We start from the raw sequence: 26,593 nt of genomic DNA, 5'->3' as shown, positions 1-26,593 counted from the left end.
GTGAAGATCTCTGTAAAGAGCCCCGAAGGTATAATTAATATGTTTAGTATGTTTTTTGCCTGTTCATATTTATAGTTAGCTTATTTTATTTTGTGGTTAGAGATAATAAGTAATGGTCCTCACATTTTGATTGACTTTTTAAGGTGCAGCTCTTTGTAGTAAGTACACCTAATTTGACTAGAAATAGAATATATTTGTAATATAATGTTATTAACATAAAGAAAAATATTCTTAACGAATTCTGTTTCTCTGTTTCAGCAATTACCTTTCAAAATCATTATAAATGATGGTGGAGCTCTTGGAAAGGGTACTGCTCTTCAGTTAAGGTAACAATTGATAAACCACTATGTTTTAGAAAGTAGATTGTGGGCCCGGAGAGATAGCACAGCGGCGTTTGCCTTGCAAGCAGCCGATCCAGGACCAAAGGTGGTTGGTTCGAATCCCGGTGTCCCATATAGTCCCCCGTGCCTGCCAGGAGCTATTTCTGAGCAGACAGCCAGGAGTGACCCCTGAGCACTGCTGGGTGTGGACCAAAAACCAAAAAAAAAAAAAAAAAAGAAAGAAAGAAAGAAAGTAGATCTGTTCTGGAAATAAAATATGCTATAAAAATATAGCTTTTGGCAGCAATTACCTTTCAAAATCATTATAAATGATGGTGGAGGTCTTGGAAAGGGTACTGCTCTTCATTTAAGGTAACAATTGATAAATCACTATGTTTTAGAAAGTAGATCTGTTCTGGAAATAAAATATGCTATAAAAATATAACTTTTGGCCTGATTGTTTACAATACTACATATGAAAAACAAGGAGAATTATATTAAAAATAAGTTAATTCTTCCTACTTTTAAAATTAGATGTTTTGAAATTAGATCTTTAAAAATAAGATGTTACATACAAAAACATTAAGTAAGCAAACATTTTATTAAACTATAAGAATGTACTTAATAAATTTCTTTTTTTTTTTTTTTGGTTTTTGGGCCACACCCATTTGACGCTCAGGGGTTACTCCTGGCTATGTGCTCAGAAATCGCCCCTGGCTTGGGGGGACCATATGGGACACCGGGGGATCGAACCGCGGTCCGTTCCTTGGTAGCGCTTACAAGGCAGACACCTTATCTCCAGCGCCACCTTCCCGGCCCAAATTTCTAAAAATCTTTTTATAAGAGGTTTATTTTTTAATTATCTTTATTTAAACACCATGACTACAAATATGATTGTAGTTGTATGATTTCAGTCATGTAAAGAGCACCCCTCTTCACCAGAGCAACATTCCTACCACCAATGTCCCAAATCGCCCTCCTCTCCACCCCACCCACACCTGTACTCGAGACAGGCTTTGTAATTCCCTCATTCATTCACATTGTTAGGATAGTTCTCCATGTAGTTATTTCTCTAACTGCACTCATCATACTTTGTAGTGAGCTTCATGTCATGAGCTGTACCTTCTAGCACTCATCTCTTTTGTCTCTGAGAATTACTGCCAAAATGTCTTTCATTTTTTTTCTAAAACCCATAGATGAGTGAGACTATTCTGTGTCTGTCTCTTTCCCTCTGACTCATTTCACTCAGCATAATAGATTCCATGTACATGCATGTATAGGAAAGTTTTATGACTTCATCTCCCCTGACGGCTGCATAATATTCCATTGTGTATATATACCACAATTTCTTTAGCCACTCATCTGTTGAAGGGCATCTTGGTTGTTTCCAGAGTCTGGCTATTGTAAATAGCACTGCAATGAATATAAGTATGAGGAAGGGATTTTTGTATTGTAGTCTTGTGTTCCTAGGGTATATCCCTAGAAGTGGTATAGCTGGATCATATGGGAGCTCAGTTTCCAGTTTTTGGAGGAAGCTCCGTTATTGCTTTCCATAAAGGTTGGACTAGACGGCATTTCCACCAGCAGTGAAAAAGAGTTCCTTTCTCTCCACATCCCCACCAACACTGCTTGTTCTCATTCTTTGTGATGTGTGCCAATCTCTATTGCGTGGGGTGGTACCTCATAGTAGTTTTGATTTACATCTCCCTGACGATTAGTGATGTGGAATTATGTGCCTTTTGGCCTATGCATTTCTTCTTTTATAAAGTGTCTGTTCATTTCTTCTCCCCCCCTTTTTTTTAATGGGGTTAGATGCTTTTTTCTGTCAGTAAAGTTCTGTCAGTACCTTATATATTTTGGATATTAGTCTTTTATCTGATGGGTATTGGGTAAATAATTTCTCCCACTCAGTGGGTGGCTTTTGTATTCTGGGCACTATCTCCTTTGAGGTGCAGAAGTTTCTCAACTTAATATAGTCCCATCTGTTTATCTCTGCTTCCACTTGTTTGAAGAGTGCTGTTTCCTCCTTAAAGATGCCTTTAGTCTCAATGTCATGGAGTGTTTTTACCTACGTGTTGTTCTATATACCTTATAATTTCAGATCTGATATCAAGGTCTTTAATCCATTTGGATTTTACCTTCATACATGGTGTTAGCTGGGGGTCTGAGTTTGCTTTTTTACAAGTGGCTAACCAGTTGTGCCAACACCACTTGTTGAGGAGACTTTCCCTGCTCCATTTAGGATTTCTTGCTCCTTTATCAAAACTACGTGGTTGTATGTCAGGGGAGTATTCTCTGAGTACTCAAGCCTCCACTCATCTGAGGGTCTGTCTTTATTCCAATACCATGCTGTTTTTATAACTATTGCTTTGTAATACAACTTAAAATTGGGGAAATAATACCTCCCACATTCTAATTTATTTATTGTTTATTGTTTATTGTTCTAAATGAATTACAGAAGTGTTTGATCCACTTCTTTGAAGAATGTCACGGGTATCTTTAGAGGAATTACATTAAATCTGTACAATGCTTTTGGAAGTATTGCCATTTTAATGATGTTGGTCCTGCCAATCCATGAGCAGGGTATGTATTTCCATTTCTGCGTATGCTTTCTTATTTCTTGGAGCAGTGTTTTATAGTTTTCTTTGTATAGATCCTTTATATCTTTAGTCAGGTTGAGTACAAAATATATGAGTTTGTGTGGCACTAATATGATGGGGTTGTTTTCTTTTTTTTTTTTTTTGGGAGTTGTTTTCTTAATACCATTTCTTCCCTATTATTATTGGTGTATAAAAAGGCCATTGATTTTTGTGTGTTAATTTTGTAGCCTGTCACATTGCTATATGAATCTATTTTTTTTTTTTTTGTGGTTTTTGGGTCACACCCGGCAGTGCTCAGGGGTTACTCCTGGCTTCATGTTCAGGAATGCTCCTGGCAGGCACAGGGGACCATATGGGATGCTGGAATTCGAACAGATGACCTTCTGTATGAAAGGCAAATGCCTTACCTCCTTGCTATCTCTCCAGCCCTGAATCTGTTATTTTTAAAAGCTTTTTGGTAGAGTCTTTAGGGTTTTCTAAGTAGAGTATCATGTCATCTGCAAACAGTGAGAGCTTGACTTTTTCCTTTCCTATCTGAATTCCCTTGATATCTTTTTCTTGCCTAATCGCTATAGCAAGTACTTCTATACTATGTTGAATAGGAGTGGTGAGAGAGGACAGCTAGGTCTTGTACCAGAGTTTAGAGAAAGGCTTTTAGTTTTTGTCCATTGAAGATATTTGCCATTGGCTTGTGGTAGATAGCCTTAACTATATTGAGAAAGTTTCCTTTCATTTCCATCTTGGTGAGAGTTTTGATCAAGAATGGGTGTTGGACCTTATCAAATGCTTTCTCTGCATCTGTTGATATGACCATGTGATTTTTATTTTTCTTATTGTTAATGTTGTATATGATGCTGATAGATTTATGGGTGTTAAACCATCCTTGCATTTCTGGGATGAAACCTACTTGATTGTAGTGAATGATCTTCTTGATGAGGCATGGGATCCTGTTTGCCAGGATTTTGTTGAGGATCTTTGCATCTGTGTTCATCAGGAATATTGGTCTGTAATTTTTTTTTTTTGGCAGCATCTCTATCTGATTTTGGTATTAATGTGATGTTGGCTTCATAAAAGCTATTTGGAAGTGTTCCTGTTTGGCCAGGATTGGTAGTAGTTCCTCTTAAAAGGTTTGAAAGAATACATTCATGAATCCATCAGGGCCTGGGCTTTTGTTTTTTGGGAAAATTTTTGATTACGGTTTTAATTTCCTCAATAGTGATGTGGTGTTTAGATATGCTACATCTTCTTTATTCAACTGTGGAAGGTTATATGAGTTCAAGTATTTATCCATTTCTTCCAGGCTCTCATATTTAGTGGCATAGAGTTTCTTAAAGTAGTCTCTGAATACCCTTTGAATCTGCAGTATCTGTAGTGATCTCCCCCTTTTTATTTCTAATACATGTTATCAAGTTTCTCTCCCTCTCTTTGTGAGTTTTGCCAGTGGTCTATCAAACTTTATTTTTTCAAAGAACCAACTTCTGCTTTCGTTGATCTTTCGGATTGTATTTTGGGTTTCCACTTCATTGATTTCTGCTCTCAGCTTTGTTATATCCTTCTGTTTCCCTATTTTTGGTTCCTTTTGTTGATCATTTTCTAATTCTATAAGCTGCATCATTAAGCTATTCATGTAAGCTCCCTCTTCCTTCCTGATGTGTGCTTGCAAAGCTATAAATTTTCCACTCAGTACTGCTTTTGCTGTATCCCATAGGTTCTTATAGTTTGTGCTTTCATTGTGATTTGTTTCCAGGAAAGTTTTGATTTCATCTCGAACTCACTGGTTGTTCAGTAGTAGACTGTTTAATTTCCAGCTGTTTCTGAGCACTTAGTCAGGAGTAACCCCTGAGCATCAAATGGGTGTGGCCCAAAAAACAAAAAAAATTAAATAAATAAAATTTAACTTTCAGAAGGATATTAAATGAGCAATTAATAGTAATACCAAAGAAATTTTATAAAATATATGCTGATAGTATATGCTAATTAATATAAATTAAATTATACAATATGTTGTTTACAAATAAGAATATTATACCATTGTTGCTCTTGACAGCTGAAAGAATCAGATATATAAAAGAAATTTAATTTCTAAGTAAGATCAACTAAGTTTAAAAGTAAAGGAGGGAAGAAAGTGAATAGCATCAGTGGATTCCTCCAACACAAAAAGTAGGAGGAGGTTGTGTTTATGATCAGGCATTGGACTTGAATTATCTAAGAGGCTCAGTTCCAGGTGCTGAAAATGGAAGTCATTGGCTCAACTGAAATGGAGGAGAATGCCAGTTAAATATTTAATATAGGTGATCAACATACTTGGATACACATTTCTCAAACCATGAACAAATATATATATTATTTTTCTAGTGAAAGAGACATGTGGAGTGATGATTTACTAAGAGACAAATGTGACAATGAGAATGAAGAGCTTCCTGGGCCATCTGACTCTCTTACTTCTCAGATCTCTGGTATGCTTCATCCTATTTTAATTAGTAGATTCTTTTTTTTTTTTTTTTTTTGGTTTTTCGGGCCACACCCATTTGATGCTCAGGGGCTACTCCTGGCTAAGTGCTCAGAAATTGCCCTCTGGCTTGGGGGGACCATATGGGACCCAGGGGATCGAACCGTGGTCCTTTCCTTGGTTAGTGCTTGCAAGGCAAACACCTTACCTCTAGTGCCACCTCGCCGGCCCCTAATTAGTAGATTCTTTAAGAGACAATACTTCAGGGCCTGGAGAGATAGCACAGTGGCGTTTGCCTTGCAAGCAGCCGATCCAGGACCTAAGGTGGTTGGTTCGAATCCCGGTGTTCCATATGGTCTCCCGTGCCTGCCAGGAGCTATTTCTGAGCAGATAGCTAGGAGTAACCCCTGAGCACCGCTTTTGTGGCCTCAAAAACAAACAAACAAACAAACAAAAAAAGAGACAATACTTCAGAGGATATCCAAACTTTCTTTAAATATAAATGAAGGAGCTAAGAAAAACTTATAAAGAGTGGGAAACATTTTTTAAAATAAATTTTATTCTGAAAATATACCATGCTTCATAAGAACAAACTTTTACTTTTTCTTGAATATTTTATTTTATTAACATAATGCTTACAGATTTTTTTTTTTGTTTTTGGGTCACACTCAGCAGCACTCAGGGGTTTCTCCTGGCTCTATACTCAGAAATCGCTCCTGGCAGGCTCGGGGGACCATATGGGATGCTGGGATTCGAACTACTGTCCTTCTGTATGAAGGCAAATGCCCTACCTCCATACTATCTCTCTGGCCCCCAATGCTTACAGATTTTATGTGTGTGGGTCTGGTCTTCTTTTTTGTTTCTTTTCAGGATTAAGCACGCTTGTTAATTGTCTTTTCCTCCTCCTATTAGGTAAGTTATTTGCTCTGAGTTGATGGAGTCTTTTTCAGGGTTTGCCATCAAAATATTTTCCTTGGGGAGCAGCTTCCCATAAGAATATGGTATTGCTACCATTTCGTGAGAGGTCACCAAGATGGTATCTGCCAGCAACTAAGAACACTTGGTACTCTTTAAGTGGTCAGGACTTACTCTTGGATTTAAGCTTAGGGATCACACCTGGTGGAACTTTGGGAACCCCACTTGGCTGCAGGCAAAGCAAGTTCCCTACTTGCTATATTATCTTTCTAGTCCTGTAATTCTATGTTTAATGCATGTTGTCAACTTTTCCCAATATAGTTGTTAGCATTTACCTAAATACATCACTTAATTTTAGCACCTCTTTCTATATTCGTCTAAAGTTCCTCATAGAAAATATACAAATGGCCTAAAGGTATATGCCAAAATGTTCTGCCACACTTATAATCAGGAAAATGCAAATCAAACAATGATATATAATTTCACACATCAAAGGAAACAGAAACAACCAGTTTTGGTGTGTTTGTGGGGGAAGAAAGGACCATCAGTTACTGCTGATGGGAATGTCGACTGTGCCAAATTTCTAGAGAGCAATATGACCTGAAAAAAACTAGAAATTGGGGCCAGAATGGTGGCACTTGAGGTAAGGTATCTGCCTTGCAAGCACTAGCCTAGGACAGACCTCAGTTCTATTCTGGTGTCCCATATGGTTCCCCCAAGCCAGGAGCGATTTCTGAGTGCAGAACCAGGAGTAACCCCTGAGCGTTAACGGGTGTGCCCCCCTCCAAAAACGCCCTAGAAATTGGGGTTGGAGTGATAATTGATCTTCATATTCCCTAAGCATTGCAGAAGTAATTCTTAATTACAGAGACAGAAGTACACATTGAGCATTGTTGGGTGTGGCCCCCAAACAACAAAACCCCAAAGGATTTAAGCTTCCATGTGAACCAGCAATTCCACTTCTTGGCATCTGCACATAGGGCTCAAAAACTCTTCAGAAAGAACATTTGGTGTTCATTGAAGCACTATTCACAATAGCCAGAATCTGGAAATATTCTAAATGTCCAAGAGCAGATGCCTGGATAAAGAAGCTATGAAACACATTGGTAATGGAAGACTACTTGTTTATGCAAAATGATGAAATACTGCAATTTGTGTATTCTTTGTGGATGGACAATGTTGAGTGACATTAGTAAGAAGGAGAGGGACAGACAGAATAATCTTATATGTAGGACATAAGGAAACATAATAGGAGAATAACAAGTACCTAAAGGCAACAGAAACTGAGAATTGGTCTTTAGTAGGAAGCATATTACTGTAGGGGTGATGAGGGTAAAATGAATAGGATAGTGTGGGGAGGGAACTGGGACAATGGTAGGAAAAAACACTGTGGTGGAGAGTACAGGGCTAAAATGCTGCATGCATGAAACCTTACTATTAACAGTATTGTAAATCATGGTGTCAAAAAAAAAAAAAAAAGGTTAGAAAGCATACATGGGGCCAGAGAGATATCATGGAGGTAAGGCATTTGCCTTGCGTGCAGAAGGTCGGTGGTTCGAATTCTGCCATCCCATATGGTCCCCCGAGGCTGCCAGGAGTGATTTCTGAGCATAAAGCCAGGAGTAATCCCTGAGTGCTGCCGGATGTGACCCTCCCCCCCCCCAAAAAAAAAAAACAACAGAAAAAAGAAAGCATACACAATAATCTATGAGACTGTGATAAAGGGGTGATACCTTAAAGCCAAAAGATTTTTATAAATAAATAGAAGCATACACATATTTAAAATATAAAGAAAAAGAAAAATATGCATTATATTATTGCTTATATTGTGTAATTAATACACTTAAATAATAAATATTTTGTTATAAAATACATAATGTATATCCATTTTTCTACTAATCACATAAATATCTAATCTTTGATGTTGAACATGTATACATAGTGTGCATTTCTATGTGATGTGCATGCATGGGTGCAAACTGTATGTGCAGGCATGCTCTTTGATATGTTTTATAATATAAAATGTTTATATAATAGTATTATAGTAATATTAAAATAATAATGTTAAACTTTCCATATCTATCATCTCAGATGTCAGGGATTTTCAGTTACATGATCTCAAGGGTACAAAAGTTTTCTTTTTCCCATTATCTTTTTTGTGGGGACATACCCGGTGGCACTCAGGGATTACTCCTTGCTCTGCATTAAGGAGTCACTCCTGGCAAACTTGGGGGGACCATACGGGATGCCAGGAATTGAACCCAGGTCTGTCTCGAATCGACCACATGCAAGGCAAACACCCTACCACTCCAGCTCCATCCCAGTAATATTTTGTTTTGCCTTGATATAGTCAAACAATTACATTTATAGGACTTAAAATTTTTCACAAGAATTTTTTGTGTAATTTCTAGATACATACTCATGGTTTTTCTAAGCAAAGAAACATTTTTTCTTTTTTTTTTTTTTTTACCTCTTCGGCCACACCCTGTGGCACTTGGGTTACTCCTGGCTTTGCACTCAGAAATCGCTCCTGGCAGGCTCCAGGGACTATATGAGATGCCAGGGATCAAACCTGAGACTATCCTGAGTTGTCTGCATGCAAGGCAAACGCTCTATTGCTGTGCTATCCTTCTGGACTTAAGAAACTTTCTTTTTTTTTGTTTTTTGTTTTTGTTTTTTGGGGGCCACACCCGGTGGTGCTCAGGGGTCACTCCTGGCTATCTGCTCAGAAATAGCTCCTGGCAGGCACGGGCGACCATTATGGGACACTGGGATTCGAACCAACCACCTTAGGTCCTGGATTGGCTGCTTGCAAGGCAATCGCCGCTGTGTTATCTCTCCAGCCCCAACTTTCTTTTAAAATATTAGTCTTTTGAAAAATAAAAGTATATTTACTCTTAAATGGCTGTGCTTTTACTTAAGAGAAAACTGCAAAATTTTCTTTTATGATTTACAAATGTAAAGTGTTCTCTTTCTTAGATGTGCAAATTGTTTCTGACATGGAACTAACGGAACTGGCTCTGATTCAGCCTTTAGAACCAAGTATTAATGGGAAATCAATCATCCAGGATTCATTTAAAATGCTTCAGAAAACAGAATTCGGAATTTTTCAGGAATTTATGGTAAGTATATTGGTCTTAAAAGTTTTATATGTTTTGTTTTCAGCATTACTACCAAAGTTTCTTCTATTTATTACAGTGAGTATATTTTTTTGCTTTTAATTCTTAAACTTAGTATAAAGTCATAGGTATACATAGTAAATAGCATGAATAATTATATATGATTTTTCTTTTTCATTTTTTACTTCATAGTGCTCTTTGTATTATAACTTGTATAAATTTCCAGAAAAATAGTTGACATATATATATTTAGCATTCAGTCGTTTTCTATTAAAAACTCACATAACAAATACATGATCTATACATGTTGATCATATTTACAAAATATCATATTTTTAAATATTGAATGGTCTTTAGAGAATAAGAAACATTGATTGAAACAGTTGTTTTGGGAGAAATTTGGATTATTCTCGTTTTTATATTCATAACAGCAAGCTCCTCTTTGCATATTTGTATGCAAATATGTATGAATATTCTTTTTTGTTCGTTTTTTGGGCCACACCCGGTGATGCTGAGGGGTTACTCCTGGCTATGTGCTCAGAAATCACTCCTGGCTTGGGGGACCATATGGGACACTGCGGGATTGAACTGTGGTCTGTCCTAGGTCAGCCCTGTGCAAGGCAAGCGCCTACCACTGTGCCACCACTCCAGCCCCATATATATGAGTATTTTTAAGAAAAAATATATAGAAAGGCAATTAGTATTTTTGTGCTAAGACCTTTTTGAATCTTTATTCATTTCTTAAGTGATAAATGATATTTGTTGATCTCACTGGCATTTCATTCTTCTGAATTAAAATTTATATTATTGAAGTCACATAGCATATTGAATGGTCTTTAGAGAATAAATACTGTTTCTATTTATGTTTTTGGTATATGAAGTTGCTGTACCTCCATTGTTACTATCAAAGTATCCTTAGGTCACTTCTAGTCTGTTCCATATCTTCTGACCCATACCCTACTTGAAAATTTTTGTTCTGTTGTCAAATCCAAGGGTTGTTTTAACTGGAGACTCTCCATTCCCTTGCTTTAAAAATATTTGTGGTTTAGGAGAAACCATGATTAATGGGATTGTAAACCACAGAGTCGCTAAATTTTTAGTTTAGATAGCATAATTAAAGCTAATTATGTTAACTTCTATAATTTTTATCTACAAGTATGCTATATTATGCTATACTTTCATCACTACCAAAGTTCTCTAGACCCTCCATCACTGTTCTTAGGTCTCCTCTTGTTCACCTCTTTTCTTTCTTTCTTTGCCACTTAATAGTCTCAGTTCTGCAATAACCTGAGTTTGACCTCATTCATTATTGTCTATTCCCTTATGTTTTTCTGCCTATGACATGTGAGTGATATCATTATTCTTCTCTCATTGACTTATTTACTTAACACAATTTACTTCAATTTTATTCAAGTTACAGCAAACTGCAGGTTTCATATTTTTATATAGTTGCATGAAATTACTTTCTATTTATCATATCTACTTTTTACCTTTTTCTGTTGTTGGAAATTTGAGTAGTTTCCTAATCCTGGTTATTGTACTAAGCAGTGCAATGAAAATAAGTTTGCATATATCTATTTTTTGAATTAATGTTTTATTTTTGGGGATAGAGATAGAAATAATGTAGTTGCTGTATCATACAAAACTATTCTTTTTGAAGGAAGGAATTTTCAGTTATTTCTTCATGAGATAAATTGAAGGAATAATGGAGTACATTGTGAGACTTTTTTTAGTTTGATGTATTTACATACTTTATTGCTAGTATAAAATTTGTTTACGAAATAATAGATTTATAAGTAGGTTCTAGCCTTTTTTTTTTTTTTTTTTTGGTTTTGTCCATACCTAGTGATGCTCAGGGATTACTCCTGGCTATGCTCTCAGAAATTGCTCCTGGCGGCTGGAGAGATAGTATGGAAGTAAGGCATTGCTTTGCATGCAGAAGGATGGTGGTTCGAATCCCAGTATCCCCCGAGCCTGCCAGTAGTGATTTCTGAGTGCAGAGCCAGGAGTAACCCCTGAGCACTGCCAGGAGTGACCCCCTCCCTCCCCCCAAAAATTACTCCAGGCTATGGAATGCCGGGGATTGAACCTTGGTTCATCCTAGGTTAGTGCGTGCAATGCAAGAGCTGTACGCACTTGTGCCAGTGCTCTGGCCCTGGTTGTAGGGTTTTTTTTTTTAATTAAAAGCGTTTTAAAATAAAAATAACAGTATTGAATTTAAAAGGGACAATCTACATCCAGAGGGTTTAAGATTTTTATCAAAGACTTAGTGATTACGTGTCAAATGGAGATAGTTTATAGTACCCTATTAACAGGTAATGTTATGCAGAGTTTTAAGGATTATGAGCAATAAGCAAGGTCTCATTTTTTCTTTTTCTTTGTTATACTAAATACATGACTGATATTTCTTACTTTTTCAAGTCTTTAGAATTTAAGACTATATCTGATGCATGCAGCTGTGGGAGTAAATTCAGCAACAGAGAGAAAAACAGATATCGAGATATTCTTCCATGTAAGCTAAAATTATATTGATTATTTTTCTGTTCATGTTTGTGAAAAGATAAGAAGTGGGTTGTATGTATGACTTTTATTTTTTTTTTATTTTATTTTTTTTTTTTGGTTTTTGGGTCACACCTGGCAGTGCTCAGGGGTTATTCCTGGCTCCAGGCTCAGAAATTGCTCCTGGCAGGCACAGGGGACCATATGGGGCGCCGGGATTCGAACCGATGACCTCCTGCATGAAAGGCAAACGCCTTACCTCCATGCTATCTCTCCGGCCCCGTATGTATGACTTTTAGTTTTGGGAACTTGACTCTTATCTCACTAGGATGAAGAACTGACATGGAGCAGGAAGTGGACTTGGCATGTTCTTGAGATGCTAGAACATGGTGAAGTTGAAGTTTTCTATTTCAAGTATTTCTTCCAGTTACTGTCCCAGGGTTACTTAAAACTGTTTATGCTATTCTTGGGGCCAGCGAGGTGGCGCTAGAGGTAAGGTGTCTGCCTTGCAAGCGCTAGCCAAGGAAGGACCGCGGTTCGATCCCCCGGCGTCCCATATGGTTCCCCCAAGCCAGGGGCAATTTCAGAGTGCTTAGCCAGGAGTAACCCCTGAGCATCAAATGGGTGTGGCCTGAAAAAAAATTAAAAAAAAAAACTGTTTATGCTATTCTAAGCATTTTTTTTCAGGCCATAAACAATTTTGGGGGAAGGGGGGGCAGACCCAGCAGCACTCGGGTTACTCCTGGCTCTATGCTCAGAAATCGCTCCTGGCAGGCTCGGGGGATCATATGGGAAGCCGGGATTCGAACCACCGACCTTCTGCGTGAAAGGAAAAAACCTTATCTCCATGCTATCTCTCCAGCCCAGGCCATAAACAATCTAACAAAATGTAATAGTTTGAAACATCTGTCAGTTTTGGTTCTTTCAAGCCCTCATTACTCTGCCTCAGCCATTTTAAACAAACTGCTTGGGCCAACGAGATAGCACAGCGGTAGGGCTTTTGCCTTGCATGCTGCTGACCCATGAGGGACCTGGTTCGATTCCCAGCACCCATATGGTCCCCAGCCTGTCAGGGTCAAATTCTGAGTGCAGGGCCCGGAAAGATAGCACAGCGGTGTTTGCTTTGCAAGCAGCCGATCCAGGACCTAAGGTGGTTGGTTCGAATTCCAGTGTCCCATATGGTCCCTGTGCCTACCAGGAGCTATTTCTAAGCAGACAGCCAGGGCTAACTCCTGACTACCGCAGGATGTGGCCCCCAAACAAAACAAAACAAAACAAAGATTCTGAGTGCAGAGCCAAGAGTAACTCCTGAGCACCAATGGATGTGGCCCAACAACCAATCAATCAATAAAAATTTAAACAAACTGCTTACTGTGAGAACTATTGATAAATGTTTTTCTGAACAGTAAAGCTGGCAACTTCCATCAACCATATGGTTGCCCTTTAACAATATCTTCTACATTGCATAATGTCACGCTTTTTCCATAGAATTTATCCATCTCAAGCTTTGTTAAAGAGTAGAAACAAAACACATAGGTTTTTTTTGTTTGTTTGTTTTTGTTTTTGTTTTTGAGCCACATCCGTTTGATGTTCAGGGGTTACTCCTGGCTAAGTGCTCAGAAATTGCCCTGGGTTGGGGGACCATATGGGATGCCGGGGGATCGAACCGCGGTCCTTCCTTGGCTAGCACTTGCAAGGCTTACCTCTACCTTACCTTACCTCACCTTACCTCTAGTGCCACCTCACCAGCACCAAAGCACATAGTTTTTAACATAGTTTTAATCTTAAGCAGGAGATAGCATTCTATATACCATATTCCTTTCAAAGTCTGTTTTCAAATTAAATTGTCATTTTACTTCATTCAATTTGACCCTTCCATTATTTTTTTTATCTTTACTTTTTTTTTGCTTTATTTACTACAATTGCCTAGTTGTTCAACATATTCATTTTGCTCTTATAGTACCAAACAAATCAAGTATGGTTCTCATGTAGTCCAGGCCTATTTAGGGTATACATATAGCATATCAAGTCTGCAAAGCATTTTAATATTTTATTTGTTGAAAATTCCATTTTTATTGAGGCACTGTTATAAAACTGTTTATATGTTTGTTTTTGTACCATACCAGGTCCCGTCATAATCTGCTGGGCAAAGCTTGCTTGAGGTTTTCTTCTATTTGATCAAACAATTCAATGGAAACTTACTGGTTTTGTTTAGGAGTCACATCAGGCAACTCCTTGGGAACCTCCTGCTTGAGAGGTTGGGATTCGAACCGCGGTCTGTCCCAGGTTAGCTGCATTCAAGGCAGTAGCCGTATCCATTATTCTGTTCTCACTCTCGATGGAAAGCTTGCTTGAGGTTTTCATCTATTTGATCACTTGTGCACAGCGTAATATCCGGCATCTGCTTTTGCCTTTTCTCGGGCCAGGAACGCTGCATCTTCAATTTCAGATATGCGTTTTTCAGTTTCGTTCTCTATCAACTGCTGAAATAGAACGTTGCCACCTGCACAACTTTCTCTGCTTCTATAACAGCCTTTTTCCTCTCGGTCTCAGGTTCCTTCTCGACAGCCTTTTGCTTCTGGGCAGCTATAAGAAGTTTTGTCTTCTCAGCCTCCATTAACTCAAAATTTCTTCTTATGGCTACAGGGATTTTGGGTTTTGTAACACGCACAGCGTGGATGGTGAGGCCTGGGGCTATGACATTTAAGTCTTTCTGCAAAGCTTGCTTGAGGTTTTCTTCTATTTGATCACTTGTGCGCAGCATAATATCCGGCATCTGCTTTCGCCTTTTCTCGGGCCAGGAATGCTGCATCTTCAATTTCAGATATGCGTTTTTCAGTTTCGTTCTCTATCAACTGCTGAAATAGAATTTTTGCCACCTGCACAACTTTCTCTGCTTCTATAATAACCCTTTCCCTCTCCGTCTCAGCTTCCTTCTCTACAACCTTTTACTTTTGGGCAGCTATTAGCAGTTTTCTCTTCTCAGCCTCCATTAACTCAAAATTTCTTATGGCTTCTGGGATTTGGGGTTTTGTAACACACACAGCCTGAATGGTGAGGCCTGGGGCCATGACATTTAAGTCTTCCTGCAAAGCTTGCTTGAGGTTTTCATTTAGTTGATCAAACAATTCAATGTAAATTTCTTGAAGTGTGTGGCACTGCAAAACTGGTTCAGTTCATGATGGATTTTATTGAAGATTAAGATCTTGTCATAATCTGCTGTGTAGTTCCTCACAATATCAAACACTGCGTAAGGAGCCAATATTGACCATTTGTATTCTGTCGATATAGATCATGACCCCACCACTTGTTCCACCAGGCACATTGTTCATTTCATCAGTTTGCAGCGTTGTCTGCACAGATCTGAACGTAGTTATGAAGGGCAACAGGCTATGATAGCCAGGTCCACTGGGGCTAGTTAGTAAAGCTCCTCCCCTATGGTACACGGCCAGGTACCCTTCGTCGATCTTGTGGATGGAGGCATAGAGCAGCACCACTACCAGCCCTATAGCCGCCGCCAGCAGCACCCTGCGTTTGGGTCACGTTCCTCCTGGCGCCTCCAGGAAAATTGGGGGGGCCACTGCATGCCGACCAGACCCCCTCAACCTCATCTCACCTATTTCTGTTTTTGTAATAGATGATTCAACACGTGTACCTCTTGGAGAAAACAAGGACTACATCAATGCTAGTTATATTAGAATAATCAATTCTGAAGAAGAATATTTTTATATTGCTACTCAAGGTCCATTGCCAGGCACAATGGATGACTTTTGGCAAATGGTTGTAGAAAATAACTCTGATGTTATTGTAATGATAACCAGAGAGCTTGAAGGTGGAATTGTCAAATGTCACCATTACTGGCCCATTTCTGAAAGCAAGCCTTTGGAATTGAGTAGTTGTCGTATTTCCCTGAAGAAGTACCAGATGTGTCAAGATTTTGTCATCCGAATATTTCAAGTTGAGAGAAAGTCTGTAAGTTATAAAAAATATTATATCCTTCTTTACATAAATACATGTGTCAGGACAAGGGGGATTAGGACTAGGATGATATATAGACTGGGAATACTTTAAAAAGCAACCTTCTTGTTACTCTTTCTTAGTACCGGAAACAAGAACCCACAACTTAGGTTTCTACTTAATCTAACTCTGATGGAAGAGATGAAAACTTTGAAAAGGACAGGTAGCATGGGGATACTGAGTTTTGAAAGTTGCTCAATTCTGGGATATACTTTGTTGCTTCTGTCTAGTATTACATAAATAGATTTAGTTCTTAGCTATGCTAATTACTTGTAGGCACTGTGTCTTCTAAACTGAATATTATGTAATTTGGTATGCTTACTGATACTTCCAGTGGAACTGGTACTGAACTGAAGGGTAATATTGAAATTCGTGAGTTCTTTAGGGTCTCAAAAGGGATGCACTAGCTTTCCCTGTGATTTGGAGAAAGTTATGCTATGGGAGAGGACATTTACTCAGATTGAGAATTACAAAACTGAAAAAAGAAAAAGTAGATGATTAATATAAAATAGCAGAGAGGGTATATAGAGAAATGTAGGTAGTTAAGTATTTAGGAATAGGGGCCGGAGAGATAGCATGGAGGTAAGGCGTTTGCCTTTCATGCAGGAGGTCATCAGTTCGAATCCCGGCGTCCCATATGGTCCCCCGTGCCTGCCAGGAGCAATTTCTGAGCCTGAAGCCAGGAATAACTCCTGAGCACTGGGTGTGACCCAAAAACAAAAACAAAACAAAAACAAGTATTTAGGAATGTGAACATTCAGTATGAGAGTAGTAATAGAGATGAACTAAAGCTATAACAAGTGAATAGAGAATAGCTGAAATACCTTAGAATTTTCCTCAGGAACATGAAACTTATGATGAAGATATTTGGAAGATACTGAAGTTTAATAAAAACTGACTTGATTAAAGAATGCTTGAAATGACTAACCATGAATTTAAATTTATTTGGAAAATGAAAAGAAGTAGGGCCTAATAAACAGTAAATAAAGGACAATAAGTGAAGGAAAGAAGTGTTCCATTTGGTTATATCATTGTTGGACTTTAAGTGAAGCACAAAAGTGTCAGTAACATTTGAGATTTTGGTCTGGAAGTAGTGTTGGAGTTTAAGAAGCTGGAAGATTTTTTTATTACAGGGCACTAAAGTTGATAATAAACAGACTGATAATAGGGGCTTAGGCATGGTCTTCACTACAAAAAGAGTAAAAAAAACCGAGAAATATATGGGTGTTGAATGCTGGGCTCCTTAGGCCTTGACTTTGCTCTGGATGATGTCAGTCTTTGGGAGAGTGAAAATAATGATCTGCAATGAATATGGCAAATTGTCTAGGAGGTTTAGCCACTCAGTGATAGAATTAGGAAGATGAAGCTAGAACCATAAATTGTCTCTGTGCTGCATAGAACTAAGAAGATAGGATAAGTGGCCAATTAGATATAACTGCAGAGAATGAAGAGCACATGGATGACATGCAGATTGAAGGTTTTATTGAACTACTGTGAGGTTTCTGAGAGCAGACAGATTTGAAAACAAGAGCAGGAAAGTTGAGGAACACCAGAGCAGAGTGAGTGACAAGTGGGGCCAAGAATAATAATGATGTCTGACATGAATACAGTGCTTACTAGTTAGGTGCTAGTGACATGTGGTCCTCTTCTGGCTATATATAATTATAGATTTACCTCTTCCTGTACTTCCTTAGTATTTGCTGATTTCTTCCTGTTAGAGTTCGTGTGTCATTTGCTGGAGAAAGAAATCAGACATAATATCAACTTTCAGAATACATACTATTGAAGGAAGATACCAACACTGCAGTTCTAAATAATATGTGAGGCAAGCTGTTGCAGAATAAAACAGAATTCTTGGAGAATTAAACAATGGTTTAATATGGTTCAGAACAGGAGTTTGCTGTTTGGTTTCATTTGTATTAAAAGTTCTGTCTTGGGGCCACATCGCCATGGCTGCCAGTGGCGGCATCGCGTCGCTTCCACCTCCGCCGAGGGGCTGCCTTATGTGGAGTATGCGCCTCACTTGACCCAACGTCCCGACATTCTGACGCGGATATCGATCGTGGTCTGGTCGCTATGCATTTCAGGTTTGGAAACTTCTAGCACAAGTAATCACAGAAACTGCAAAGAAGATTTCAACTTTTTTTTTTAAATGTAAATAGTGCTTTAATATTGTTACAGATTGTCCTTCCCATCAGAAGGCAGTTGTATGAAACAAAATAAAAAAGCAACAACACTGTAATACATAGGGAAGAAGCAAGCATCATTATTAACACCAAAATAATGTTTGTGTCTATTTCTACTGCCCAGAGTTCCAGAGATCTGAGCAGAGTAAATAGAAGTCTCAATATGTTATTCCACGACATATACAGAATTTGTAAATTCACTAGTGTAAAGGAACTGGATTATGCTTAACCAGAGTCCAAAATAGTTGATCAATCATTGAAACAGAAGAGAGGAAACCATACCTATTCAGAAGATTTCAACTTTAACCTTTCATCTTACTATAAAGGAGGATTTGAACAGAAAATGAGTCGGCGAGAAGCTAGTCTTATTTTGGGCATAAGCCCATCTGGTAGCAAGGCCAAGATTAGAACAGCTCACAAGAGAATCATGATTTTAAATCACCCAGATAAAGGTGGATCTCCTTATTTAGCAACCAAAATAAATGAAGCAAAAGACTTATTAGAATCAACCACCAAACACTGATCACTCATGGACTGTTAAAATGGGTAACTTGAAGAAGTCCTGCAAATGGAATTACACCACGCCTTCATAATTTTCACGGACTGGCCATTTCTTCTGTTTCATGATTAAACTATATGATAATAAATGATCAAAAAAAAAGTTCTGTCTTTAGGGAACTTAGCCAGAAATGTGGTAAGGTTCTACCTTTTTTCAAGTTCTCTGTGGAAAGCAGTGGCAGGAGAAATTTAACTCTTGAAACAAGATAATAGTGAGAGCTTCCTCAACTTACTGCCTTTACTGGATTTTTAGCTTTCAGTTTCAGCAGACCAGTGATATAAACTTGAGTTTTCTATTGATAATATAGAAAAACTTGTTTTCATTTGTAACTTAAAAAGAGGCAAATTAGAGAGAAACAGAGGAGTGCTAAACCCATTCTAAGTTTTTCTTAGAGAATATCTTAGTAAACTTAATGGCACTAAAAATGTTTGGAAGGGATGATGAGTAAACATAACGTGCTTTTTCTATCAGCTCTGTCAAGGATGTTACAGGAGGAAGCTTCAGTTGTAATATCCACCATCCACACTTATGGTCATTAAGTACCAGTTCTCATCGCCAGAGGAGTCGAGTGTCCCCTTGGTCAAGAAATTTGACAGCACATCGTTGATATAATTAAATTTGCCATGAGAATACTTAAACTAAAATAGGATTTTTCTTTTCTAACATGTTGTCCATTTTTTTTCTCCCTGAAATCATATGGCTCAGAAGAAAGCAATAGATTTAGATTGAGGAGGACTGCATTGCAGTCCTAACTCTAAACACGTGGGTCTTCTGACCTGGTTGACATTTCTCAACCCCTCTACTCCCTTTTCATCTGTTAAAAGGAATAAGCGGTGCCTACTTGGTAGGATAAATTTAAGGAATGAATGAAATGTGCTGTCTTAACACATAAGTGTTAAATACCTTTATACACAGTAAATGCTTAGTTAATGTTACTTGTTAGTAGTAATTGTCTTTCATTACCTCGGAGCTTCTGAAAATGACCTGCGGCTTGAATTTGGATTTCGACTTTGGGAATTTCGAACTGAACTTTTAGTTTAAATCACTTGGAACTCTGAACATCAAAAGCGCCCTGTAAAGGTGTGGCCAAAAACTTGCTTGCAAAGTGCGCCCGGAGGAAAAAAGCGGCTGGGCTCGGCTCGGCTGGGATCTCGGCTGGAATAGGCTTGGCTGGGCTCAGTTTGGCCCGGAAAAGCGAAAAACCTGGAATCCACCCTCCAGCGAACCGGCAGCGGGCAGCGAAACAGGCAACCTCATGGTCTACAAAACCGTCTACGGGGCCTGAAACTATAAAAGAGAGCCACGTGGTGAGATCAGCGTGGGACAAACCAACATCTGAACTTTAAAAGTTTACAAAAGCCACGTGGTGAGATCAGCGTGGGACAAATTAATCTAAACTATGGTTTTAGGTGTAGAAAATTAGTGGGTAGTAATATTTTACTCATAGTTGGTGATGGGATAAGTTTTAATTAGTTAGTGGTTAAAAAATAAAAATATAAGGGAGGTAATACAGATTAGCCCATTTTAACATCTAATTTCTAACCACCTGCATCTTTGTCTTAGTCATTTTCTTTATGATTTAAATGTGTTTTGTTGTCTTCCAAAGTTAATATTTTCAATTGCAAAATGTTTTACTGTGTATTTTAATGTACTTAGCCTGTTTTTAAAATGTATGTTATGCATGTATGCTGAAGTACTTGTGTATAGAAAAGTTATAGGAACAATGAAGTTCCCCCAATATAGTTTAAAAGTATAGGAACATGAAAGTTCCAAAATAGTGCTTGGTAAAAAAGCATTAATAGAATTTTAGGTTACAGGTGTAAAGTATATTTTGCAAATAATATGTTTTTGAAAAGGGCTGGTATATTAATTTTCACTCTATTACGTTGGTGCATAAAAATATTAAGAAAAGGAGGAAATGTGGGTGTACCTATTTAAGACCCTAGACCCACCCATTTCGGGGAGGGGTCTTGGAAACCGGATAGTAGGTGTAACCTTACCTGCTAGACCCTCCCATTCCTGGGAGGGGTCGGGGAAAAGGTAGATAAGGCTTGGACCAAGGGAATTCGGCCCTTTTGGCTTTTGGCTTGTTGCCCTTTTGGCTCTTTGCCCGTTCTGCGCTGCTGGGCGCTCTGGCTTTTGGGTTTCTGTGTTCTGGTCTTTAACCAGCATGGAGCCCAAAGGGAAGATGGCTGAAAGGAGTTTAGATGCAGGGCCAAAAATAACTAGTGCTTAAAAGGTTATGAGATAGGCCACACACATGTGGTGAATAGGGCCTGAATAAAGATGATTCTTCCTGAAGCCTGCCTGTGAGTGAGTCTTGATTACGCCGACTACCTGGGCCTGGAATCCGCCAGCTGAATGGGGATGAAGCCACGTGGTTGGGGCCTAAGCACAAAGGCCTCCATCCATCGCCATCCAGCACCATCGTTAATTATTTGATGCAACAGGAGCCATTTTTGAAGTAATGTTTTCATAGTTTATTAGACACTGAGATAAAATCTCAAACATAAGAAGCTGATAATTCATCTCTCTTCATTCCCTCCCTCCCTTCTTTCTCTTCTTTCATCACTTTCAACAGACGGGAACTAGTCATCTTGTAAAACAATTGCAATTCACCAACTGGCCAGACCATGGCACTCCTGCCTCAGTAGAAGACTTCATCAAGTATACTCGCTACGTGAGGAAGAGCCATCACACAGGACCCCTGGTTGTTCACTGCAGTGCTGGCGTGGGCAGGACTGGGGTATTCTTATGTGTGGATGTTGTATTCTGTGCCATTGAAAAGAACTTTACAGTAAGTGTAAGCAGATAAACAGATGCTGTTAGTAAGCACAGTACTCGTAACAGCCTTCTAATGTCTGAAGACTACTTGGCTGTTCTAGCATAATTTAGTAAATAGAAAACATGAGCTTTGGCTACCTGCTTCTTGCTGAACTGTTTCAGGTTTCTGGAATTGGTTTTGAGGATTAAAATGCAGAATGCAAAATAATGACTGTCAGCATTGTCTGGAAAATAGAAATAGTATATAGCTTAGTAATCATGAATTCTTTTTCCATTTACTTCCTTTTGTTCACACATTATTTTTAAAATCTTGTTAGAAAATGTCTAGGAAAGGTGTTTCTTCTTATTGGATGGAAATCTTATGGAACTATGTAAACTTCAGAGATCATAAGAGGTTTTTGAATTTGGCTACTAGTTTTGCCACATAATTTATAGTTTGATAAATTTGTAAAAATTGCTAATATTCACGAAACTAAGTTTTTTCTTATGTAAAAAAAAAGGGGGATAATAGTATTGTTAGGTTTGAAACAATCAGGAACAATACTTTGCTCCAAAAATTGAAACTAGCCAAGATATTGTAATTATTTTATTAACTTTAGTTTGATTAACCTGATTTGGAAATATGACTTTAGGCCTGAAGCCACCATGAAATACAGAGTTAAAAAGTTGATAATAGCTGATGTTCAGTCATACAATGTTTCAACACTCCCTCTTCACCAATGATCATTTTCTGCCACCAATTTTCCCAGTTACCTTCCAGTCCCCCAATTCAAGCCTACCTCTATGTCTGAGAGACACTGCTCTCTCTCTGTCTCTGTCTGTCTCTTTCTCTCTCCCCCCCCTCCTATTTTCCTTTTAGGCACTGTGGTTTGCAGTACTGTTACAGAAGGAATGCCATGTATAATACTTTATTTCCTTTCAGTTGGGACAAATTTTTTGTTTGTTTTGGGGCCACACCTGGTGACACTCCTGGCTATGCACTCAGAAATTGCTCCTGGCTTGGGGTACCTTATGGGATGCCAGGGGATCGAACCACAGTCTGTCCTAGGTTAGCACATGCAAGGTAAATGCCCTCCTGCTTGAACCACCGCTCTGGCCCTTAGTTGAGACAAATTTTTATTCCCCTCTCCTCCCTTTCCTCCCCTTCTTTTTTCTCCTTCACTTCCCTTCCACTTCCTTCCCCTCCTCTCCCTTTCCCTTCCCTTCCCTTTCCCTTTCTTTTATATCCCCTCCCCTCCTCTCCTTCCCTCTCTCCTCTTCCTCTCCTACACTTATATCCCCTTACCTTCTTTCCTCTCCCTTTCCCTTCCCTTTTCTTCCCTTCTCCTTCTATTCTCTCCTCTTTCCAATTTACATATTTTTTTCCTGGCTTTATTATGCTATTTAGGACTTTAAGTACCATTTGAATATAATTAGTGAGAGTTGACATAATTGATATCTGGAGAAAAGCAAATTAAAATTTCATAATATGAAAGAACCATGAAAAGGAGAAAAAAACACAGACTTGGAGACTTTACAAACCACATGTTCAACAAAGGCATTCAGTCGTGTTATATAAGCATCCTTAGATTATAGTAGTAAAATCCTCCCAAATACAAGAACAGTTAAATTTGAAAATATAAAAGATATGAACATTTCATCAAAGGAAACACATAGATGATAAATCATGAAAAAATTTTATGATTAAATGGGAGCTACTATTAAGTATCTTCCAGAAAGGCTAATATGAAGAGCGACAACACCAAGAGTGGTGAAGATTCAAAGTAGTTTAGTCATGCATTGCTTGTAAGAATGAAACAGCATAGCAACACAGCCATCCTGGAAAATAGTTAAACAATTTCTTTTGGAAAATAATACAAAGAAACACAGCTAAACTAGACCTAACTTGTCTATGTAATCCTGGTAATAACACTTTTAAATATTTACCCAGAGAAATGCAGATAGTTTCTCCATAGAACACAAATATTAATAGCAAGTTCATGAACATTAGTTCCTATTTGGAGCTAATATTCATGCACTTGCTTTTTAATGATGTTTAAACAAATTGATGCTTAAACCAATGAATATATTCAAGAAGTTTGAAACACTCATCTCATTCCCTGAACTCATCTCATTGTGGGTCACCAGCTTGATCTGGATCAGCTCAGTGGCCACTTTAGGCAGTGCAGGTCCACTAGGAAGTGCAATAGCAGAATCTAGTGTTGGGCAGCTGTTGCTCAGGGTTGCCATTTGAGATAAGATGAATCTTTATGGGAGAAACATCTTGACCCTTTTATGGGTAGACGTTGTCTATGCTAAATACTTTCCAAATAACAGTGCTTGTTTAGAAGAACAGAAAGGTAATAGGGACAAATTGGTTATTTTTTTTTGAAGATCATTTCTTTCTGTAATTGTTGTTCTTTCCCCTGGAAATCAATTTAAAGAGGACTTCCTTATTTCATTATCCATATTTTGCTTGTTTGTTTTTGGGTCACACCTGGAGGTGCTCAGGGGTTACTCCTAGTTCTGCTCTCAGAAATTATTCCTGGCAGGCTCTAAGGACCATATGGGATGCTGGGGATCAAACCTGGGTTAGCCATGTGCAAGGCAAATGCCCTATCTACTATACTATATAATTCTGGCCCCCTATGTTAAAAATAGCAGATGAGTGCAAATGTGAACTTTTTGGCTAAATTTTGATATCTCTTTTACTGGAAAGCAATGTAGAATATTTATCTGGAAATCTGTGGGTTTGTGCCCCTTCTATACACATATTATGAAATTACCATTATCTTTTTGCAGTTCAATATCCTGAATATAGTGTCCCAAATGAGACAACAACGACCTGGCATGATTCAAACAAAGGTAAGCCCTCACCTCATAAATTCTAATAAGAGAATTAATGATTATATAGATCAAGAATATATTGCAGTTTGTAAAGTTCTTTTTCTCATGTAAAATTATTTTTTGAGATATATACATATATATATCTGGTATTATTGCTGATATACTTTGTGCTAAGAGATTTCTAGAAGCTGACATTTTCTAGTGAAAGAACCAATGCTGTAGCAAGTTACTTGATGTTCAAGCATAAAGCTGTAGATAATGTATTATTATTTAATGTGAAAAGTTATTTTCAGTGGATTTATTAATTGCAATCTAGGACATTTTTATTGCACTAAAATAAGGTAATTGTAAGTTATAAAAAGATGCCATTTATGTTACATATTATTTACAATTATTGGGAAAGGGTCAAGAGTTTATAGATAATTAAAACTCTCCTAAATTATTATTTTGGTTTTAGTTTTTGGTCAAAGCCTAGTGTGTAGGGCTTCCTTTTGGCTCTGCAATCAGATATCACTCCTGGCTTGGCTTGCTGGTTCTGGAAATACTATTTTGGATGTTGGAGATTTAACCTGGGTGGGCTGCATGCAAGTCAAGTCCTCTACCCACTGACCCCAACCCCTAATTTTTTTATGGTAATCTGTTTTTAGGCCAATATTGAAAAGTATCTTATTTTGACTAGGATTGCCTGAAAACACTGAAGTTATATCTCAAAAAATATTTTAATTAGATTTAAAGAAGCTTTCAAATTGAGATTTGAGTCAGTTTCTCACATTGTGAGTTCAGTTAAACTTTTAATTAACAAGGTTTAAACCAAAATATATATTATTGTAATTTATCTTACTGATATTAAAAATAAACATTTATGTACAGAAGTTCTTGGTTAAGTGCTCTTTGTCAGAATTTTTCCTTTGTGGTTGAAAATTATAACTAAGTTCTCTGAAAATAGATATTGGTATTCAATAACTTAACATTCTGTTATTTTTCATATATATGTACGTAGGAGCAGTATCACTTTTGTTATAAAGTTGTGCTTGAAGTTTTTAAGAAGCTTATGCCTCTCTTAGAATTGACAGAATTCACATGAAATTCCCACATGGCCTGGAGCCTCCTCATAGAACATATCAAGCTGGTCTGAGGGCTTTGCATATCCGTACAATGTGTTTTCTCTGTGTATCATTTGATTTTCTTTCTGACAACTCTCTGAAAGCAGCATCATTTGATTTCGAGTGAATATATTTATCTTTAGTGGTATCAAAATATCAGACCATATATTTCAACAGAAGTTACCTGAAAAAAAAATGGCATCATATTTCTGGAGAAAGGATTACTGAGCACAATAAAGGATTTAAACTGCATTTGTTAAGATTTCGTTTGGAAAGATGGACAAAGAAGCTGGTTTTCACAGGACCTTATGAATCCCCTTATTGTGGGAGAATATAACTTTAGTGAAATGCAAGATCATATCATCGCTTCCTTCAGGAGATCCTACAGGCATTTTCAAGAAAGATTTTTATCCATGTTTTCTAACTTAAAGCTTTACTTTGTGCTGGTATTTGAGTAATTTGGTTCACTGAAAGAGTCAACATGATTAGGCGTACTTTTTCAGATTGGATTCCATTTTCCTTTATTTCCATTTTCCGGTGGGGCCTCAAGAGGATGAGCTGCCTTTCAGGACAAGGACAAGGATCTATATGTCTAGGAAGCCTTTTGTGGGTGGATAGAGTTGGTTCTCTCCTCATATGAGTACATTGGTACAAAACTAAAATAGATGTTTGTAAGAAAATCCGAGAGGAAATTTTGCCCAGCTTGAGTTCTTTCCTATCCCACCCTAACACTTACCATATTACTTAGTCTGCTTTGTTAAAAGAAAATATTACCTTTTACTTGCCTCTTACCCTTAGCCCTTTAGCCAATAAACTTTGATAAATGCATTATTACATAATTCTGAGTATCTTATGCCAGGTACTTTTTCAGCCCAAATCTATGATATTTATTTTTTTCTTTTGAGTTCCATTAAATCATTTCTTTCCGTTACTGGCCCACCTCTGTGCTAACATTTAGAAGTTGGCTTTGGTAACCAGGTTTTGGAAAACTAATTCATAGTTGTGAAAACTAAAGCTTTTATATACTGTATTTGAGAAGATTGTGACATTATTGCATTCACCTTATTGTAGGGCTTTCTTTCATACAATTATAGTGATATTTTTGGTTAAGGAATTGCTTACCAGTTATACTTGATTATTAGATATAAAACAATTGATATATCTTTGGATTGTGTGTAATTTAGTGGTGAACAGAATATTCTATGTAATGGTATGA

At 37.8% G+C, this 26,593-nt stretch overlaps 1 protein-coding gene and 2 pseudogenes across 1 annotated transcript; 1 reads left to right on the top strand and 2 right to left on the bottom strand.

The window, feature by feature from the left end:
- Window positions 1-318: 318 nt before the first annotated feature.
- PTPN20 (protein tyrosine phosphatase non-receptor type 20) lies at window positions 319-25,364 on the top strand. Its single transcript, XM_049790777.1, has 8 exons — window positions 319-326; window positions 5,276-5,376; window positions 9,264-9,406; window positions 11,825-11,915; window positions 15,540-15,874; window positions 21,246-21,461; window positions 24,230-24,292; window positions 25,275-25,364. Exons 2-8 carry the CDS (start codon window positions 5,286-5,288, stop codon window positions 25,356-25,358), a joined length of 1,023 nt encoding a protein of 340 aa, XP_049646734.1. The 5' UTR covers window positions 319-326; window positions 5,276-5,285; the 3' UTR covers window positions 25,359-25,364.
- LOC125994980 (erlin-1-like) lies at window positions 14,275-14,648 on the bottom strand (annotated as a pseudogene).
- LOC125994979 (erlin-1-like) lies at window positions 14,650-15,513 on the bottom strand (annotated as a pseudogene).
- Window positions 25,365-26,593: the final 1,229 nt, after the last annotated feature.

Source organism: Suncus etruscus, chromosome 17 (genome assembly GCF_024139225.1).
Source record: "Suncus etruscus isolate mSunEtr1 chromosome 17, mSunEtr1.pri.cur, whole genome shotgun sequence".
In the NCBI taxonomy this organism is placed as follows: Eukaryota; Metazoa; Chordata; class Mammalia; order Eulipotyphla; family Soricidae; genus Suncus; species Suncus etruscus.
This window is presented reverse-complemented; position numbering and strand designations above follow the sequence as displayed.